At 39.9% G+C, this 22,400-nt stretch overlaps 1 protein-coding gene across 1 annotated transcript in view; it reads right to left on the bottom strand.

Moving 5' to 3' along the window:
- The window catches only part of syngap1b (synaptic Ras GTPase activating protein 1b), a 216,635-nt gene that overhangs the window by 50,143 nt on the left and 144,092 nt on the right, over positions 1-22,400 (bottom strand). Inside the window, exons 5-6 of the mRNA XM_034698420.1 lie at positions 14,838-15,331; positions 4,267-4,388 (exon numbers count right to left, since the gene is read on the bottom strand). Coding sequence (XP_034554311.1) covers positions 4,267-4,388; positions 14,838-15,331 — 616 coding nt within the window. The remainder of the gene's footprint in view (positions 1-4,266; positions 4,389-14,837; positions 15,332-22,400) is intronic.

Here is a 22,400-nt window from a genome sequence, read left to right as displayed (position 1 = left end):
TGTGTATAACGTTGTTAATTGTCCCTCTGCACAATCTGTCTGTCACATAAATCACAAAAAAAAAAGAGCAGTGAAGCATTCACACGCCATCATACTTTAAACACCAAATTATATTCATAGACATTTAGTTCTTTTAGCTAGCAAAGCCCTGGTTGTAGAGTTTTCTCCGTCTGGTACAAACTTCAACAGAAACTGTAAGTCTGTTTGATAATCCTGCTCCAGTATCAACCATGAGGACAAAACATTCTGTCAGAATAAAATGATCTAATGAAATAAAACTTCTCCTGCTTTCAAACTTACTTCTCAATGCTGAACACAGACAATTCAGGGTGAGTGCAGAGTATCAACTCAATTTTTTGCCTTGAAAATTTGACCCAAACACAGGCACTAAATTCTTTACAAGGATATAACCAATCTTGTCGCTGACAGCCTCATTAAACTATGTAGGTCATGAAAAGGCAACGGTATAAGAGTGAGACTATTTCAAACTCAGTTAAAAACTCCTGACAGTCTCTTTAAATCAATATTTCAGTGCTCTTAAGATGCTAGTGCAGCTTATAAAAGGTAAAAATGACAAATAAAAACAAAGAAGCAGACAATTTAATATTTAAATTGCTTTAAAAATGCTAACAGTCATTAAGTTGGAGATGTTAATCTAGCAAATTATTAAACAGCTAAACAAGGTTTTGAAAACATATGAAAGGTTAAAAAACACAGACCTAAAATTGGGCCATTTTCATAAAAATACACAAATTGTAAATAAAACTAGTGAGGTTTTTAATGTTTTTATGTTATATTATTGCAAAAAGATTGACATTATTACCAAAAAAGCACAAAAGTTCATTACAGACTTCTCCTCTGGGTGTATAATAAAATATAATAAGCTTCCTTTCACCTGTTTTCTGATTTTAAAAGCCATAGATTGAATATGTTAATTAAAAAATCAGATAATGAATATATTCAGAAAATTAAACTTTACAGGACAAAAAAGTACTAATTTGCATTGAGGTCACTTCAGGACATTAAAACTTACCAAAAAGTAGGAGAAGATGTGCAATATGTTAATGTAAGAGTTATTAACTACACTGTGTGACAGGGTGACCTACAGTGTTTTAAGTGAAGGAAACTCTGGGACCTATTAAGCATTTGCATGAACAATAAGTCAAAGCAAGAGTTGCATAAACATACATCACTGCAGGTTTTAGAGCCAGTTTGGGAGCTCAGAGGCTCGTTTATAGCTGCATGAATCAGCTGAAAAAAGGGCATGTGTTCTCAACAACTCTCTCTGGATAAATAAAGATAGAAGAGAGAAAAACAATGAACAAGCTGCAGATGTTTGCCAACATCTCTGACAGGAAACATGCAGATTCAAGCAGAAGCTGTGAAACAACCTGAAACAACTTCAGCAAACACTTGACTTTTGTGTCCGTTGTGTGTCTCCTAGGAGCAGCCGGGGATTATAGACATCTGCAACCTTCCCAAATGAATAAATCATGTGGAAGAGCAGCTTGGCAGACACCTGACTCAGAAAAGGTTTCAGGACTCTCCTGAGTGCACTTTCGCCCTGTGTTTATATTATCAACATGACCTTGTTCAAATCTGAAGTCTGAGTTTGTCTTGTCTGAAGTGGGAGCTTATAGATCGACTGAAGAGACAAAAGTACATCTTCAAACTTGTAGTCCATGATTTGTCAAACCACAGCTGATACATTTGCAGTGATAATGACATCTAATCCCTGACACACAAAATTAAACACTGCCTTCCTGCTCAAGTTTCTCAGTTATGATGATTTGCAGCTTACCTATGAGGGGTATTGGTTTTTTAACTGCTGGACGGACAAAACAAGTGATTACATGAGCGTCCTCTTCAGGTGCGTTTCCAGAGGGGTGGCAGGAGACCCCTTGAAATGTGAGTGGCCACCAAAAAATCTGAAGTATGATTAGCTATTTACTTTGTCAAAGATGGAAATGTGTTACCAACAACTAAGCTTTGCTTCAACCAAGCCCTTACCTCTGGTACTAATAAATGGAGTCATTGCGGAAGTGTTAAAAACTGCAGTTCCATAAGTGTCCACTTGAGGCTGGCTCAGAAAGCACAGAAAACCCCATTATAACCCATGTTAAAATGTCAATTTTTGCAGCAGAAATAAACATATTTGCAGCCTATTACATACAAAGGTTTTGGTCTGAGAGCATTAGTTTTAAAGATATTAAGGCCAGAAGTTTTGCATAATTAGATGTGACCCAATTAACCGACAGGCGGGCACACTGTAGCTTTCAGCTTTGTTGCTATTAGCTGTTAAATTAGTTTATCTAAGTTAATTCTTAGTCTCAGTTGGACTTGAATCAAAATGTATCAAATTGGGGCGCTGGTGGCCTAGTGGTCTAAGCGCCCCACTTTTAGAGGCTACAGTCCACGTCGCAGAGGTTGCTGATTCAACTCTCTGCCAGTTGACCATTTGCTGCATGTCTACCCCCACTCTCCACTCCCTACATTTCCTGTCTCTCTGCAGCTGCCCTGTCATTAAAGGCAAAAATGCCCAAACACATAACTAAAAAAAAAATGCATTAAACGAATGATAGTAATGATTTAGCACCAAGTGGCAACCCCTGAAAGTATAAAAAAAATGTGTCCACTTGAGGCTGGTCCCAAAGCCAAAGAAAACCTCATTAGAGCCCATATTAAAAAGCCTACTTTCACAGCAGAATGAAATGTTTGCAGTGTAGTTAAAAAGACAGTTTCTGTCTCATTTCGTTATCTGTGAAAGCTACATTAGTGTTTTTAACTCATTTGTTTTGATTACATTAAAGTCAACAGTCAAGTATCAATAGGCATGATTAGGGTTGTGGCTGACAGTCACATAGTTTGAGGATGGCCGTCTCAGGGTCAACCAGGAGGTTCTGCGGCTTGATGTCTCTGTGACACACACCCTGGGAATGGATATAAGCCAGACTGCGGAACAGCTGGTACATGTACACCTTAACATAGATGATAGGGATGGTGGTCTTGGCCTTGTTGAAGTGCCGAGCGACCCTGTACACTGTTTTGGGAACGTAGTCCCACACCAGATTCAAATACACCTCATCTTTCTTCTTGCGTTGTAGCTGTTCATCAGGCAGCATGGCTATGACCCCAGCTCCAGCTCTTTGCTTGTTTCAGTGTCAACATTTCAAATATGAGGAATGCTATCTTTTGGCTTCATGACTCCTCTTTGATGACACCGAGACTACACACATTTTGTACTGTGTATCTTTGTCAATTAAAGGACAATCTTCAATTTTACCTTTGCACGTATTACTTACTTTTATACTTGGCCTTTCCAATTGGTAGTGCAGCACTTTTTTGTTGAGGATACAATTTAGTTTTTCAGCAAATTGAGCTTCCACAGAAGACAAAAGTTGTTGAAAACACAATTTTTTCCTTCTTTGGTCACATACAAACTTTGGCCGACTCCAATCTTTTCCCATCAAGCTTTGCTGTGAACCTCTTCATTTGAGAAGAACACCATTGCAGTTTAACTGTGTACATGCCACAGAGGAGGTATAATCAAGCAAATCTCCCACTGATTCATTATGGGCTGTACAGCGGCCATATGGCTGTCTGCTGGTTACCATGGAGAGATGGGGGATGTTGTTTCCTGGCCCAGCAGAGAAACAGTATTAGTGCTGAGTGTTTTAATTGTAAGTGACACCATGATGGGTCACAAGAGAGGTAAATAAACAACAATTTACAGCCATGATGGATGGAAGCAGAGAGTGATTATGACTGATGGAGAGAGATGGATGTCGATGATGAGAGAGAAGGTACTAATGGGTAGAACAATAGTTGTGTAGATAACTAGACTGGAGTAGAGAGATATAGACACACAGATACATGAAGAAAAATACAGGTAGATAAATGGAGTAATGGAATAATAGATAAAAAGACTGAATTATAAAAAGAGAGCAGTGATTTAGGTCAACATTTCATGACCCTACTTTTTGAAAAACGGCAGATTTAAGGTCAGATACAAATAAACACACTACTACCTATATTTTTTTTTGCTATCTCTCTTTGAATGACTGCTTACTGCGCTACGATTCACACAAACATCCTTTCAAAACCAGAAATGATGCCTTAAATAAAGGAATAGACACAAAAGTAGAAAGCAAATGATTCCAGAAGTCAGTTTTCCTCCATTCATACAACCACACAGGGGTCAACACAGACTTACACAATCTGACACAACACATTAGTCCACACATACTCTCAGACTCGTTCACTGACCTGTCTTGGTCGGCACTGCGGAAGCGGGGGAGGATCATGTGGCGGAAACTGCTGGTTCGGTCCAGTTTGGGCTGACTCTTGGCCCTCTTGATCGAGCCCTTCAACCTTCTACTGAGGAAACTCTGAACGACGGCAAACAGATGGAAGAGAGGAGGGAGGACGTGCATGGTTGTGTGGAGTGAAGTTACAGAGGAGGGGAAGAGGGTGATGTGAGTTGAAAAAGAGGGATTGAAAGGCGAAGCGAGGATACAAGAGAGTGTGTGATGGTGAAATAAAGGCGGATGAGTCACGTGGTTTTAGTGTGGTTTGTGTCAGATGTAGAAGTCAGAAGGAGACACACACAAATGAGACACATGATGCACGTGATGGGGGAGAGCACAAGGTACATTTTATTATAAACAAGAAATCGTACACCCACACATGTCCATTTGCACAGAGAGGTGCAGTGTTGTAATAGATCCTGTGGTGGGCAGTAGAGAGCCATAGAGTCCAGAAACAAGCTCAGCAGAAGGCTCTTACAGGAGTACAGTTTGTCCTTCATTACATGATCTTTAAACACAATCTTAGACGCTGAAACAGAAACTTTTTCAATGATGAGGGAGATCAGGACTTAGGTATTACCGAATACCTGTACTTACTGTATGTGAAAGTGTTCAAGTGCATGATTTATTTGTGGTAATTTCCACATGAACATCTGGTAACACCAAAAATATGTCTGTTTTTTTTAGAGCTGACTGGATACTTTTTATCACACTCCAGATGGTAAAACCTAGCCTCGATGATGTGTATGATTGTAAAAACAATTTTAAGGTTACATCATATGACAGATAAAGCAATAGAAGTGAGTTAAAAGAGGTTTTGGGACTTCTTTTTAGATCAAATCATCCAACAATAGAGGTTAATTTATGATCTAATGATTCTCTTAGCCGGTCCTTGATGCATGTGAGAGGACTGCAGGACTACTGTGCATTAGAGACATTACATTCTACCGATTTAATGGTTTCTGTCTTTAGAGAGGGGTATTGTACTCGTTTCAGGCTTTGTCAGTAGCTTTCTATGATTTAAAGCTAAAAAGAAATTTTAATTAACATTAGATTGGTGTCTTGCTGAATGCTTTTCTGCTACTGTCTCTTTAAGCCACTCCAGAATCCTCCACCGTTGCCAAGCCACAAAGTCGTCGTCGTTGAGTTATCCAGTGTTTCTCTATTAAAAATGACGTATTACCAAATATGGCAAAATTTTTTGGACTCCAAATCTGACCCAGAAAGTTTGGAAAGAGACAAAAATATTCCCGGCAGCAAAGAACAGGTAACTGTCGGGTTCATTATGCCCTTTTATGGAGATTCACCAATTGGTGATGTCATAATTTGAGCAAATCTCATGTGACTCTCACTAAGTTCTCAGGACTTTTTGACCTCATCATTTTCTACTTTGCCCTTGTTGGGTACTGACGTCGAACGCTTTAGCTTAATATTTGTTAGTAAAATATACTTTTTGAGGATTATTTCCTTGATGTTCTGAATAAAATATTGAAAAAGCACAACACCCTCTCTTTAAGGATGAGGTTTAAAGTCTTCATAAAATGAGAACATCTGAAGTAGGCTACTGTTCTCTCCACATAATTTATACTTAGTGTAAGCTGCTGCTATTTTATTCCTGTTTATTCTTGATTTTTTAAAGGTGACATATCATGCAAAATGGACTTTTTAATGGTTCTCTACCTGAAATATGTTTCCCTGGCATGTCTACAAACCCCCCGAGAATGAAAAAAATCCATTCTGCCCCTGTTCTGATTTCTCCACCTTTCTGTAAATGTGTGTGAAACGAGCCGTTTCAGACTTCTGTGTTTTTGTTACGTAACAACAATATCCGGTCTGTCACGGAGTCAGAGCTCGGAGCTTGTTCAGCCCATAGACTGTATAAAATAATACTGAATCCCTCCTCTGTTTTTCATTACCTGCACAAATGTGTGCTAACAAGGAGCTTAGGAGGGAGGCATGCTAGTTGTAGGCTGTCTTAATAAACACAAAGGTCGGTTTTACTCCCCACGTCTGCAGATTTGAAGATCTAGTGGATGATTTTTATTTGTCATGGATAAGTGCTAGCACTAGTTAGCATAGCCACATAGCTACATGTTCATAGATGTAGCTGTAGCTGTGTACCAAGACACACGTCGACATACTGACAAATAAAACAACAAGAAACACAGAATCTGTGACCAATCCTTCAGAAAGGTCCTGCTGCCTTTCTGGCAGAGGTCGGTTTTACTCCCCAGGCCTGCAGATTTGAAGATCTAGTGGATGATTTTTATTTATCATGGATAAGTGCTAGCGCTAGTTAGCATAGCCACATAGCTACATGTTCGTAGCTGTGTACCAAGACACACGTCGACATAAAATAAAACAACAAGAAACACTAAATCTGTGACCAATCCTTCAGAAAGGTCCTGCTACAGGCGCCTCTCTGTCAGGATCAGATTCAGAGGGTTGAAGTAACGTGATCTCTGAGCAGCCGTGTATATTCAGCCAACATGTAAACATTAGATCAACGTGCTGGAGAGCTGAGACCACATCCACTTCCGGAGGGGGCGTGGTCAGAGGGAAAACAGAGTGTTCTGAGGAGGACTGAAGAAGAGGGCTTTTCAGGCATGCCAAAATCTGATTTCAAAGTGTTTTTTTGAGCATAAACTTTAAAGACATGTTTTGGGGACCTCTTAGACCAATATATATTGATGAAAAAAGCGTGATATGTCACCTTTAAATACAAAGTATTGACGTAGCTATTGACAGGCACCTATTTTTATCTCATTTAAGTTATAACTAACATTTCTTTTTTTCTGTTTGTGCACTAACTCTGCTCAGAGTGATGCTTTGCTGTTTCATTGTGCTGCACATTGACAATAAAGACTGGAGTCTTGAATCATTTATGTTTACCGCGTCTGATATGCAGTTTTATTCTATGAGACCCTTTAAAAACAACAGAATATTTGTATTACAGGATGTTTCACATAAACTTTGTCATGTTGAAAAATGTCATCATGTCTGCTGATTAAATATAGTCTTAAGAAAGTCTACAGGCAAATTCATCTGGATTGAACTGTAGTCAGTTGATTGATTAATTGATTCACTGATTGATCGACATCTTTATTTCAAACATGTTACAAAAACAAAGGTGGATAATTTAAAGTAGAATTACTTACTAATCAAGCTCAGACAGCTGCTCAGACCACGATTGCTGGTACAAGGACAGACCTTAGGTTTGCACCTAAATCCTGCCTAACAGCAGATCAGACAGCCTAGAGCTATATTTCTAACTCTGACCAGTTCTTTAAACAGCTTTCTGCAAATTTGAAGTTTAAATGGAACTATACAAAAATGTTTTTCAAATGTATGAAAAACAACAGAGTTGCAGAAAAGTGTCAGACTTCCACCACGATGATTGATCAGTGATCCATATTTCAAGACTTCCTTCAAGATAAGTAGATAAATTGGGAGACTAGACTAAAATTATCTGACATTTCCCACCTAAATGTTTATTTTCCGCCCACCAAGTAACATTTTAAAATTTCAGCCATGACAGTGTAATGTTTGCAGACTATAAATGTCAAATTTCAAAGTTGTTTTCACGCTCTGTACCTAAAAATGTTAACTGTGAAGGTAACTTTGGGGCTCTAAACAGGCATGAAATATCACTGTGCTTTGGTTCCCACTGAGCTGTGCTGAGACGTCACACCAACAGCTTTAAGGTGCATATTTAAGACACAGTAATAATGTTTGCATACCTGTAGCATGACAACATTATATGGTGGGGGGGTTTGACTGGAGGAAATGACACCTCATCATCTGGCAGGAGTGAAATGGCTTTGAAGCCTGTCTGGAGGATATGACTAAAGACTTGGCTCCATCTGCTGGTTCCCTGCTAATAGCCTGCATGACTAAATCTGATTTGATTAGCCGCTCCGTCTGACACTTTAAGTCTCTCAAAGTGAAAGTCTTCCATACATGGAGATATAGAAAAGCCTGAATCGTAACAAAAGGCAATAATGGGAAAAGTGAGGGAGGGGGAGCATCATCCTCATCCTCATCCTCTGCGGCTGTGTTTGCGCTGCTGCTGCTCACCTGTGGGTTCATTTCAGGTAAGAAGAGACTACTGGTGTCATTTTGTGTTTGAGCATATTTGATATAGTCCACATTGAGCAGCTGTATTTGATTAGTGATTTATTTATAAAACAAAAACAGCAGACATCGGATGAAATTAACTGCTGTCTCTGGCACAGTGATGAGATGTACCCGGATACCTTTAATGAGCTTGTAATTGACTTAAATATTAATAAATCAACAACAGTGTTTGAAATCTACAACAGTGTTTGAAAGTTAAAATATAACTGTGTCAGATTGTTGATGAGAAAAAACCTATTTTACAAAAATTTAAAACTAACTTGATCATCTGTATTTAAAAACTACTCACGCATGAATCAATCAAGATCCTTGATACACTGAAGACTGGTTGTTTAATCATGTGGAAACTAATCTGTAACTGTTTGTATCATCATATTATAGTCACATGTTTTTTATTAATATAAACTGCAAAGCGTTTGCTCACTCTAGCTTCTTAAATATGATCATTTAATATTTTTTATCTTAAGATTTGAGGCTTTTGAGCCCCATGTACAGAGAGGACTGTGACCTCTGTATATGGGGCGACTGCTCTGCCAGGCAAGCTAAACCAGCGACTCATTTGATGCCTTTATTTTTAATACAAGACAGTTAACATTATATTTTGGGATTTTTGACCATAAGTTGGACAAAACAAGATAGATAAAGATGATAAAATACTTTGCAGACAGATCAGAAAATAATAACAGTGGTTAACTTAAGACTTACCTTTTTAATCTAGCTTTTAATTTGGAGTAGTTTATTTTTAGCCCTGGACTGCAATATTATTTTTATTATTATTTTAATCATTATTATTTTAATCATTGCTTTAACATTTATTTATCTTATTTATATGAATTATTTATTTATTGATCTATTTATTTATTGTGTTTATCTGATCTTGTTAACTCTACCTTATTTTTAACTTTTCTTTCCACTCTTACTTATTTTATTAATTTTACTGTATTGATTTTATTTTATTTATTTTCATGCCTTTTTTAATTTTAACATTGCTGTTGTTTTCTGTCTCTCTGTTATTCTGTGAAGCACTTTGGGCTGCATGTTTTTATGTATGAAAGGTGCTATATAAATAAAGTTGAGTTGAGTTAATAATGCTAACAGACCTGTTGACTTCAGCTGCTACACTTTTTTATCATAATACTGTAAGTCTTACTTGTACAACTTATTATCATTACTTTACTGTTCATGCTAATGCACGTTAGACACATTCTTACTATTGTTATTGGTATCACAGCCATAAGCCTGTATTATCTGTTGTCTTGTTGTTGTTGGCGCTCTGTTTGGTGGTCTCTAACCATCTCTCTCTTGCTCCACCTCCCTCCATCTCACTTTCTAATGTCATCCAGTGGCAGCAGACGGATTCAAAGTGCACCATGAGTCTGGTTAGCAGGTTTTCCTTTGTCAAAAGTCTTTTCTCATGGAAAGATTAATGTTGGGTTTCTCTGAAAAATAAGAGAAAGGAGTAAAGTCTAGTGAGTCACCTTTCTTGAAATAACTCTGGCTATGATTTGGTGATATATAAATAACAAATGATTGATTGGTTGAAAAGTGTTTCACTCACAAAGACCATTTCCTTCATTATGTATGAATTTACTTAAAATAAAGGTTGCAAATACGCTGCTGAGACACTTAAATTTGGCATTTCTAACCTTGGACTTTCCTTTGTAATAGACTGTGATTTATAAGGCGGTTCTACTTTACATACACTGTAGTGAGAGTTAGAAACAGTGTAAAAGTCTGACAATATCTTTCGCCAGAACTGCAGGAGGACTGAGGACAAGTAGAGAGAAATGTGTCCCTGAGTTTTGTCTTTAAGGCGGCCCCCTGCCAGTCATAATATATTATAGAAGGAATTTTGCCTGAGAGGTTGCACTGCCTATTTTTGGAAACATTAAGGTAAGTTTACTTTTAACCCAACTGCAATGAGGTGGGTAAACAAAGGCTAAACCCCTAACAATGCACACTTTTTGAGGATTATTTCCTTGCTAACTCATCTTTTTGTACCTTCAGACTTCACCTGATTTACAGTAAACTAAATATAAATAGAGGAGAATCATAAAGTTGTCTGTGTTTGTTTAAAAGTTTTCTTTGGAATCTGGATCTCTGACTGTCCTCCAGCCTTTAAGGCTTTCTCATTCAATCAGAGAAGCTGAAATATTGATATGAAAACACTCATCTCATCCTCTATGAAATAATGATAACACACTAAAATTTTGAGCTACACTGAGGCATCACGGTTACTCAAATGGACTTTCTGGGTTTTGTAATTTTCAACTCTTTAACAGCCTTATTTTCAAATACTGCGACATTGGATTAGCAGTAAATAGTTTTCTGTGAAAGAGAGAAAAACAAGTCCTGTTATTTCCAGTTTCAGTGTCAGTGTGCAAACACCAGCAGAAATAATAGAAGAGATGAGTAACGTAGAGCTCTGGCACAAAACTCATAAAGGCAGCAATCTCTCCTTTAAGGCCTTTCATGTGCACGTTTGATACCTTTTGATTGAGTTTCTGTTGCCATGAATAAAACAATAAACAGATTATTTTTGTCCTCAGACACGGAATGTGTTTGGCTGCCAGCTCCGCTCTCCTCTTTGATTGAAGCTGACTGAAGTATAAAAAAAGAGTCATGATGATCCCAGGAGGAGCAGTGACAGCACAGTTTTTATACCATTCTACTTTGTAAAGAGTCAAACCAGGTTTTTAAATCAATTTACTACAAGTCACATTTACTCTACAGCACGTTTAACCATCTGTGAACCAGGCATACGTTGATTTGATTCACTTCTGAAGGAGATAAAGCTCTGTGAGCGGAATTTGAAACATGATTACGTTTTATTATTCCTCACTGCGAACATCAGGGGGTATACCACAAAGCGAGATTAGAGAGATTAGTAAACTGGGTGTGTTGAGCCCAAACCCAGAGTTTTCATTGCACACCCCTGGCTCTCTTTTAACCTGGCCAGATCACCCTGATAACTTATAAGTCAGAGTTAAGAACTCATAAGTTCAGAGTTAAGAACTCATAAGTCAAATTGGATTTATAACTCTGATTTTTCATCAACTAATGCCTGTTGATGTCATCCACATGCAACATAGCTCATCAGCTGATGTAGTATGATACTATGCATCATACCATGGGAGCCTACATGCATTTCAATTTAATTCCCTTAGTCATTAATATATTGGCTCCCCTCCAGTCACCAGATCATCTATAAAGTAAAAGAACGATAAGAGCCCAGATCTGTGAATTACATTAGATTATGTTTTTATGTTCAGTCCTAAAATCCTGCCAAGTCTGTTAATCACAGCTGCTTCTGAAATCACAGATAATAAAAGTGATTAGTCATCTGATATTTATCACAGATTAAATCAAAGTAACAAACTAATTGGACTTCTATTCGTCCACACACGAGTCACGAGTCACTGTTAAAGTTCAGAGTTGTACTATGTGTCGTTGTTAAAGCTGGGGTTGGTAATCAGATTTAGATACACTTTTTGTTATACTGGTTAAAATGATCTTTATGTCCTGATGGCAATCATTACATGATGTGTTCTTAAAAAAGAGCGAAGAAAAGCTGCTATCTACAGCCGGGGTAAACCTGGGAAAACACTAACCAATCACCGTTTTTTGGGTGCCAAAATTTTAAACCATTCAAATCCCGTCCTGCTGTTCTGCCCGCCTCCTGCGCGTACATTCCCCGACGTGCACTCTGAGTCCCCGTCTCCTGCTGCTGCTTCCCCTGACTCTACTGGCTGCCCCTCTCGCTCGACCTCGGGCCTGTCCCCTCTGACCCGATGAGGTGCTTTGCTCAGGACTGTAGTCCAGATCAGAGTCTAAAAAGCTCTCACCACGGGGCTCTGACAAGCAGAAGAATGAATGACATTTACTAAGTCCTACAGAAAATGTATATGTACTGTAGCGTCCTTCCGTACGCTGTAGGGATGACGAGCCGATTCGTGAACACGTTGAGTTTTAATAACCGGTCACTGTCGGCCGTGATCACGACAACCAACAAAACAACAATCAATGTTTGAATGAATGAAGAACTTCTCCTCTTGTCTCTCCTCTCTCCAGCTTGCACATGCTACACCTCTCCTGATGCCTTCACTGACTGTCAACACTGTAGGAATTAAGAGCATCTACACTGAACACGTTTAACAAACAGTAGAGCTGTTACAGTATTACATGTGTTATAACTTTTCTCCTGATATCGTGTCACCAGTACAACTGGATAATGCTAGCATGATAGTTGTGAGTACTAACAGCAGCCATATTTATTTGTGTTTTTAACTTTCACTATGATAATGTTTTGGTGAGGACCGGTTTTGAATCAGTCACCATCATATGGTCGCAAGTCAGCGGCGCTCGTGCATGTGAGTGGGGGGGCGTCGTTTTGGAGGAGCTCTGACGGAGGAGGGGAGGGGTTAGACGGAGTCATAAGGACATGCTACATTCAAATTCATGCTAGTTTTCCGAGACTACCAACCCCAGCTTTAAGGATGAGCATTTAAGTGAAATTACAACTCAGTATTTGAATAGTTTCAGCCTATGCTCACAAGCAGACAGTAGGAGAGACAGAAAGAGAGAAAGACCTGACCTTTGGCTGTGATCTACATCAGTGGTTCCCAAACTTTTCAGCCCACGACCCCAGAATATAGGTGCCAACGACTTGTGACCCCCACTGTCCCTCAAAGTGGTTAAATGTTGCTTCATACTTCAAAATGAGTTTACCTGGCTGCCTTTCCTGTGTTGATGTGAATTAACCTGCTGCTACTGATGCTTTTGTTAATTAACTGTTAGCTTACCCTAACTTAGGAGACATCTGGCAACAAGGAAAGGCAGAAAACTAATGAAATGTATTTGCAGGGTTTTATTTAAAAAAAAACAACACTATTTTTGTCTACATGTTTTCAATAATGGGTAAAATAAGCTGATTTAGATTACTTAAAAAAAAAAAAAACATCTGGAAGACATCTTGCAACCCCACAGGGGGTCTCGACCAACACTTTGGGAACCACTGATCTACATGGAAAAGAAGATCCCCACATGCAGAAGTCTCTGCAAATTTGATCCATTTCTGAATCTGACAGTACCATACCTGTTTAACCGGTGACTGACATGTAGATTCTTTTGTTTACACTTGTTACTTAACAGCTGTCTGATGTGCTACAGCAACTGTCTGGTGCCTACACTGCATTAAAACCACACACTGGCAAAAACAAAGTATTTATTGTGAGATTAGATTAAAGCCAATTAAACTATTCGATTTAGTATTATTAAATTGAATTTTTGAAAATCATAACCCAGTCCTTGTAGTTGTAACATTAGAAATAAACTTTGGCACTCAGCTTATGTTCTGTGGTAAAATCAATATAATAGTTTTCTTGCAGCAGCTGTGCCCATTTTTGCGGCAATAAGAATTATATATTCATCTTCACTTCTCCTTACATCAGTCTGACCGAAGCAGACGGTGATTGTTCCTTTTTGAGTGGAAAAAGTGCCAAAGGATGTTTTGAACGTCCTCTTTTGTATGAGCCTGCATGGACTGGCAGAAAGCCTGAGTTAACAAAGACAGTCTGGGTATGTTGAGCTCGCTTCGTGATACAGCCTCAGGTCTGCACTGACTATTAATTCTTCCTTATCTTAGATAACGATGATCACAAGAAATACTGATCTGTCTTTTCCTCTTAGATCATGTGTTGCTCATGTTTCTGGATGGTTACACTTGAGCGTGACTTTTGATTGTAGGAATCCTGAGTGAGATAAAACTCCATTAGTAGTCTTGACAACTTTGTTGTGCAACTATTAAAACAGCAAAATTCAATCATCTTCTCACACGTATTTATTTTTATGTAATCTGCTTCATATTTACTCTTCCAGCTGATTAAATCTGAGGGTATTGTCTGTTCATGACGCTCCTCCTCCTTCTATTTCTTTGTCCTCAGTGACGATGTTTCACTTTTGCAGGCAATTAAATTGACAAATGTGGTGCAATATTTTTGGCTCAATCTGCCCTTCAGTAGTATTGATGACTTTCTTTCAGAGCATAATGTAAATTATACAGTTCAAGTGCGTTTCATGCCATCAGGAAATGAATGGAGATCAATGGCTGTGCAGAAGGGTAGAAGAAAACAATATAAAGCATGCATTAAAAATAATCAACAGTAATGAGAGAGCTAAAATATGCAAACACACTGGTGTGGCCTTTAAGATAAACTCTTCAAATCTTTTTTTGTTAAAATCTGTGGGAATACATTTCAAAGAGCAGAAAGAAGGTGTGAGATGTTACCAAGTTTGAGGCCAAATGTTATTTGAGCAGGTTGAAGATATTAACCCTTTATACAAAGATGTGAACGTCGCCAGTGTCTCTGCTTTAGCCATGTTTGTGTCACATACCTCAACAGGGGGCAGTGGTGAAATATACGTTCCTCCCGCCACTGGACTCGAACCGGCAGCCCTCCAATCTCCGCCCCAGAAAGAGAAGGGGGAGGAGGAGTAGGAGGCAGCAGGCGAGTGGGGCAGGGTGAAGGACAGGGAGGGGGAGAGGGGCAGCGAGCGGGGCTTGGGGGGAGTGCCGGGCCCTTTCTTGTAGGCCTTTTGCTGCTGCTGCGGCTGCTGCTGCTGCTGGCACAGGGCGAGGGGGGGGGTGACGACCAGGGAGAGGGGGTAAGGGTGAGGCGGGGTGGCGCTGGCCCGTCGGCCGCAAGTGTGCGGCGGGCCCAGGGCGGGAGAAGGGTGGAGGGACAGCGAGAGGGACGGAGGCAGCGAGCGAGGCCGGGGATAGGGAGGGTTACTCACGGATTGTCGGAAGGGTTGAAGGGGGGCAGTGGGAGGGACCTCCATGCTGGGCTGCTTCCCGGTGGCTATGCTCTTCCGTCGAGCGCGATGATCTAAGAAAGCAAAAAAGAGAAGAGGTCGACAGGTGAGACACTTATACACACCAGTGGAAAGGAAACATCAGAGATAAAATGAAGTGAGGACAAAAAATTACAAAGCTAAGATGGAGGTAGAGCGAGAGGATGTGGAGAGAGAAAGATGAGGCCCATTGTGGAAATAAACAGCGCAGCAGAGCTGTTATTGACAGTCCGCCTGAAGGAATGAAAGAGGGCAGGAGAGAATATGAGCGCTAGATAGAGGTCAAAGGTGAGCCAGGCAGAAATAAAACCATACAGGGTCACAAATATCCAACAGCATAAGCTCACATACACCTTCATCTGTGGCGGAGATGAGGTTGAGGAAGTGGGCGAGAGACTATTTGAGGGATAGATTTTCTGTCTGGACATCAGATGAGGTGAACGTTAACAGTGTGTCGGCTGAAAGGAGGGAGGGAGGGGAGGGGCTGGAGGATGCATGGATGGAGAGGAGTGAGCATTAAACAAACAAATCATTTATTGACTTCTGTCAGCGAGTCAGTGTCTGATGCAGTGGACTGGTCAGTAAGGGAATAAACTCCTGTCCTGCACTTGATGGATGAAGGAGAGTTTCAGTGTACAGTTACATAATACAAAAACACAGGAGGGCTGTTTGACCTGGCTGGACTGTTTATCCACTGCAGCACAAAGCTAATTAAAAAACGGTGTGAATGTTGCATGCATATACTCAAGGTATCGACAGACATGAGCGACGGCCCTTGTGTTTCACAGAACTAAATTACAAAACTCCTGTTTGTCTATAAAACTCTGAATGTTTTGGCTGAAGACTTCATCTTCTTTAAGTCCTGCACATTGCAAGGTAGGGCTTCCATGGACTGTACATGTTTGTCCAGCACATCCCACAGATGCCAGATTGAATTGAGATCTGGGGAATTTAAATCAAGTCAACACTGTCACGAATCCCCAGGCCAACTTCTTCCATTGCTCTACAGTCCAGTTCTGATTCTCACATGCTCACTGTAGGCACTGTCGGTGGTGGACAGAGGTCAGCATGGACACCCTGACCGGTCTGCAGCTACACAGCCCCATAAACAACAAACTGTGATGCACTAGCAACTCTAGTAGTGCTTCTGTTGGATCAGACCACACAGGACAGCCTTCACTTTCCAAGTGCATCAATAAGCCTTGGCTTCCCATGACCCTGTCATCAGCTCCCCAGGTGCCCTTCCTTGGCCACCTATTGTAGGTACTGACCCCTTCAGACTGGTAACACCCCATAAGAGTGGCAGTTTTGCAGATTTGCAGACACATCTCACACACTGACAGACACCACTGATAAAAGATAATGATATTCCCCTCAACTGTCAAAGGTCTCAATGTTATGGCTGATCAGTGTACAAAGGGAGTGAGGGTTTAACGTAGGGGTGTGTAGTGAGTACCAGAATTATTGCTGGTTAAATGAGTTGTTAATGTTTTTATTACTGTAGTTCTGAAATGCCAGTCATAAATTGTGTCTGAGTTGTAATGCAGCCACCCACCACTAGCCGGGGCTGTAGCTCTGGTTAATTGCTACTGCCATAATGCCATGATGCAATGACGTAAACAAGCACAGATGGCAGATGGCAACTCATAGCTTGGAGTTGTTTGGTGGTATTTTGATCTAGAAAATTGAAATAAAGTGTTTAATAAACTGTCATCTCACCACTCAGCCAGAGCAATGAGTTACCAGCACAGGCGTGTGGATGTTAACCTGCAAGGCAGACCGAAGGCTGGTGGTGCTAGCTCTGCTAATGTTAGATAAGCTCTTCCAACCAATTTGACATCGTTTAGAATCTTTGATTCTGTGTTTTGTGCTCAATTTTGACTGTTTTCTGTGCATTTTCTTACCTTTAGACAAGATAGTTAGTCAAAATTTAAATTTCAGTTTAAACAGCTATGAAACTAGTTCACACATCAGTACATTCCTGGTTAAATGCAACAACATATGGCTTAAAATCCGTGTGATAAGTGAATAAAAAAAAGGCAGCAAATAAGAAAAGTTAGAGCGTTATCAGTACACTAATGAGTCCTTTATTTCTGGGTTTTGTGATATTTTAAAAAGTGAAGGTGGAAGGCACTTTGCAACTGGCTTTGTCATAATGTATAAATTGATTTACACAGATATACAAACATTGGTCACACAGACAAAAACTAGGCAAAGAGGCAAAGCTACATGGTATCACAAATCCTACAGCTATCTGTAAAATCTGTTGTGCTAATCATACTTTCAGAATTTTACTGGATGTTTGAAAATGCCGACCTGCCGTTGGAGCTAGATGAAAAGTTAACCTTGAATGTTTCAGACTGAGCTGACAGCAACAACAGGACAGTCAGAGGTACTTGACAGGTGATGGCCACCATTTAATCACTGGGGACGATGAATGTCTGAAGAAAATTTCAGAGCTTGGAACCTACAGCATCTTTGAGCTGTTCAAATGTTTAGAACAAATCAAGATTTATACAGTTAGCATGGCAGAAAGGACTACAAAGGATACTCCAGCTTTTCACTATACTTCCGTACACACACAGAGTATGTAGAGATATAAGAAGTCGACTGTATGTTGCACTCTTTCACCAGATGAAGGAGAAATTATCCCTGCTTTCAATCATTTTTATCGTCTTTCAGCGAGACATTAAAACCTGATTTACATCTTTGCACATTTTGTTCTTTCACTGTTTTACTTCTATTCCTTCCGCAGTCTTTCCCCTTGTTTTTCCACAACATAACCCTATCAAAGAAACATCCACAGCATGATAACCTCCGTGTAAAATATAAGTTGGGTGCATCCTTTCCGTTTGTTCTTATTTCTCGTCTATTTCTCCGGTATAACAGCCTGACTCTGCTGTGTTGATCATTCTGTCTCTGCTTTTTCCTTTGCTCTCTCCCTCTCTCAGCTTCCTCTGTCATGCAGTCACACTAATACTCAGACACACACACACGCCTCTCCTCTCCCACGCAGCTACTTTACATAATTCAAATAGTGCATTTATCCCACTACCTCTCTTCAGCTTCTGATATCTCTCTTCTCTCTCATTTTCTTTCTCCTCCTTGCACTTTCTTCTTGTTTTCATACTGTCCTCTCCTTCAGTCTCCTTCACACATGTGTGGCATCTAAAACCCTCCATTTTCTCCGTATTATCTTTATCTGAATTCTTCTTTCTACCCCATCGCCACTCTCCTCTTGCTCTTTTTTATTTACTTGTCCAAATGGCAACCTTTTCGCCACCAGCCTGCCCGTCTCTCTGTCTGCAATCCTAACATTTTCACCAACCCACGCATGCTGAGAAAAAGATGACGGTGAAGGTGTTTTGTCGTCCAGCAGAGACATCAAACTATGCCAGGGTCTCTTTGCCCACAGCTTCCCCGCTACCGAATCAAACTGTGGGCTGGGTGAGTGACTGGCGGGGGAGTCTTTCTAAATTAAAATCAAGAGAGCAGGGATCTTGCATGAAGAGATTACTGACAAATCACAAGAGAAGGGAAGAAGACTCAAAATCAAGCTTCATTAGGAGGCAGGAGGAGGGCTTTGACAGTTGATTGAAATTGTGTGAAAAGCAAGTTAATTTTGGTCTTTGCAAAACTGCAGTTTCTAATACAGTTACATGATGGAAACTTTCATTTGCATAATTTCAAACCTACGTTCTGGGGGAGAACATCACAAAGATAGGAAAATGGCACTGTTGGTAGGTGGTATATGTACACACATTTCAAGCAAGACTGTGCAAAAAAAATGCTTTTTTTTTTGCTTTGGCGGTACATACAACTTTAATTTTAGAGCCCTTCTCACTGGCGCTAACTGTTGCTGGGTTACATAAGTTGTCCCACTGCACTGCTTCCTTGGTGCTGATTGTTTGTTTTTAAATGCTCCCCATGCTTCACATTTTCTTTTATCTGACGAAATTACAAAGGAAATGTGAAAACAATCAATAGAAATTGTGTTGTATTATTAAGTCCTGAACATTTTACCCTCGCAAAATACAAATGTGGTTAGTTTCTCTTCCTGACATCTCTGAGCTGTTGACAAAGTATTATCAGAAGTCCCGCCTCCTCTTGATTTTGATTGGTTGGTCATGGTAACAGGGCTCTCAAGTTTTGAACTCAGTTCAGAGTGATATTTTGGCAGTGGGGGGGCAGCAGACAGACCGTGTCTCTCCCTGCATCATTACGCATGTGCATCCTTTTCTTCTTCCGTTTTACCCGGATAAAGTGATGCTATTTTTTTAATTGGCTGTTGGGTAGCTATATTTCTTTCTTTCTTTTTGATTAGCTGGTGCATGGCAAGCTCATTCTGAACTCTACGGGAAACCCACTTGATTCCTACCTGTTCCACAGTTTAAGGAAAAGCGGTGCAACTTGGTTGGTGTTGTCCTCGTAATTACTCTGCGTCAGAAATACAAAGTGTGGCGTGTCAGCGTGTGAACAGGTTGAAATGCTTGTGTGAGACTTGAGAGCCCTGTGGTAAGGTGACACTGATTAGCTCAAAGGTGTTCCAAAGTCAAACTACATCAAACTGGGAGTGCCATGAGCACAGCACAAAAAAATAGCTGATACTGAGAGCATCTTACACTGTAAAAAAAAATGTTGGCCGGAAAATGATTTTTTGGTTAAGTAAAGAAAATGTTTTCCATTTTGTTGCAGACTACATCAAAGTAGTTATCTCAACCACCTGTATTAAGTGTGTTGTGTAAAGTTGATCTCATTTCATAAGTTAGGTTGGCAAAACTTGAAATTATAGGTTTGAGGCTCGGCTAAATTATTTTAGTCTGCTTCAGGCGAAGAATGGGTTCTCCAACTCAAATCTACAGGGGTCTTCCACACTTTCAATTCCCCACATGTGGCGCCATCTCTCCTGTCCGGTGTGGATTTTATCGCCTTAAAGGTGAGTATTTTGTTTGAGTGTTGTATTGAAACTCTAGCTTTACAGTTGGTCAATTGATGGTGAGTTGATACCGGTTAATGTAACTTTAATTTGTTTAGTTAGTTTAATAAGGCATGGTGATGACCAACAGTCCAATAGTTAGCCGCCTTGAACATTAGCTAGCTACCTTGAGAGTGTGAAAACGGTGCATTACGTGCAGTAACAAAGGGACATTTTCTGAACCACAAATAATAAGTTGGCACAACTTTCACTTCTTAGTATGTAGAACTCAAAACTTTAAGTTACACTACATATGAATGATAAGGTGTCTCAACAAAAACTTATCAGTTTGCTCAAATGTAAGATTTCTAGTTAGCCTCAAAACTCAAACTTGCCTTGAAACTTTGAGTTTTCACAGTTTTTTTTGTTTTAACAGTGTAGCGCCTAGGATGCTTAGCACTTAAATCACCAAAATTAGTAGTTTTGTTTAGAAAATAAAAATGTACAAAAATACCACATGGCCGGTTGACCATTTCCTGGATGTCTTCCCCCACTCACTATTCCCCACATTTCCTCTCTCTCTTCAGCTGTCCAATAAAATAAGACAAAAAGGCCCAAAAATATAACTTAAAAAAATATATACCACTGGTGGACACAGGCCCTAAGTTTCCTCAGATTTCCTCCAGTATCATGTATCTCCATTTCTTTCTCAATGAGTAGTACTCACAGCTTTCTTAGGTGTTTGTTACTCTACAAGAAGTGTTAATTACCAGTAATCCTCCTGGGTGATGCCCTGAATGACTGGAGGTCGTGCAGCCATTATTTCTGCATCATAACTGCAGCCATCTCAATTAAAAGGCCTCAGAATAATGACATCATGATCCACTCCTGAATATATTGTTTCTCAAACTAATTAGTTTCTCCTGGAGGAGCAGATTGTGCAGGGGAGAGGATGGTGATTTAAGACTCAACTGGCGACAGTCTTACTGTAAAATAAAATTAAGTTTGAGCCCTCTCTGCGGTTTTAGTCAGACAAGGAGATGAGAAAAAAAACGCAGTCTGTGAGTTTTCATACCATCTACACCCTTAGGGGGAATACACTTTGGTCCTTTTGGTGCTAATTTAGAGTCTACAACTCAGCGAGAGCATGTGCTTTATTACATCCTCTAATAGAGGGTTGCATTGGGGTCATGGGACTCTTGATATTGTTGGAAATTAAGCAACTCTTTGCCTAGGGTTTAAGCTACAAGTGCAGACAAAATTTTTGCATGTTTGACAACGCGTTGCAAAACGACTATTCACAAGGACTTCCTCTGTTATTAACAAATTATGAATATTTAAATCATGCGTCAGGAAAAACCTTGAGTCATCTGTGTCACTCAGGAACGTCACACTTTCTTCAGCTGTACAGCAATGCGGTACAGCAGCAAGACAGGAAGGTACTCTTCATCAGAGTCTTGTCTCAGAAGGACAAGACTGGAATGTCTCAGAAGGACAAATTGTGATTAAGAGGAAGGCAATGTTACTAAATGCTCAACTATAGCGCTGAATGATAGCAAAGTCAGCTACTCTTTAAGGACTACCTTGTCTGATGTCCATCGTGATTAAATCTTTGTCTGACAGACGTTAGGAGACACACTGAAAGATTCTCTCTGGCAGACTTTGTCATTGAATGATGACCAGGAAGCACAATGGTAATTATTCACATCGTTAATGTTCATAGGCACTAAAACCTGGATCTGGTTTTTAAAACCTTTGACAGCCCATCAACAATTATCAAGTTTTTGACCTTGTTCTAATGCCTATGCATAAAAAGCTGAAAGGAATATCAGCAATTTATTATGATTCTGCATTTTCTGCTTTGAAGCTGCTGTGTACAAATTCTCAAATGTCTTAAAAGCACAGATTCAGACCATAGACTGTATAAATAATGGACGTAGTATTCATTGATTTGAAGCCAATATTGGATATACTGAAGTAAACCTAACTTCTGTCGAGCTAGTGTGAGGTGGAGAGGCGGGCTTTGAGCCTCCTAGCCAACAGCTACAGTGTTCCCGCCTGTCAATCAAGTCAACTGTGCCTCTCATGATGGGATAAAAGTCATCCCTCGTACAGTGTGTGCTGATTGAGAAATGAGCTATCCAGACTACACTCATTTTTGTACCAGACTGTAAACATGTTTATTTCTG

The sequence above is a fragment of the Notolabrus celidotus genome, chromosome 12 (assembly GCF_009762535.1).
Source record: "Notolabrus celidotus isolate fNotCel1 chromosome 12, fNotCel1.pri, whole genome shotgun sequence".
Lineage (NCBI taxonomy): Eukaryota > Metazoa > Chordata > Actinopteri > Labriformes > Labridae > Notolabrus > Notolabrus celidotus.
Note: the sequence above shows the minus strand (reverse complement) of the source record. Positions and strands in the feature narration are given on the sequence as shown.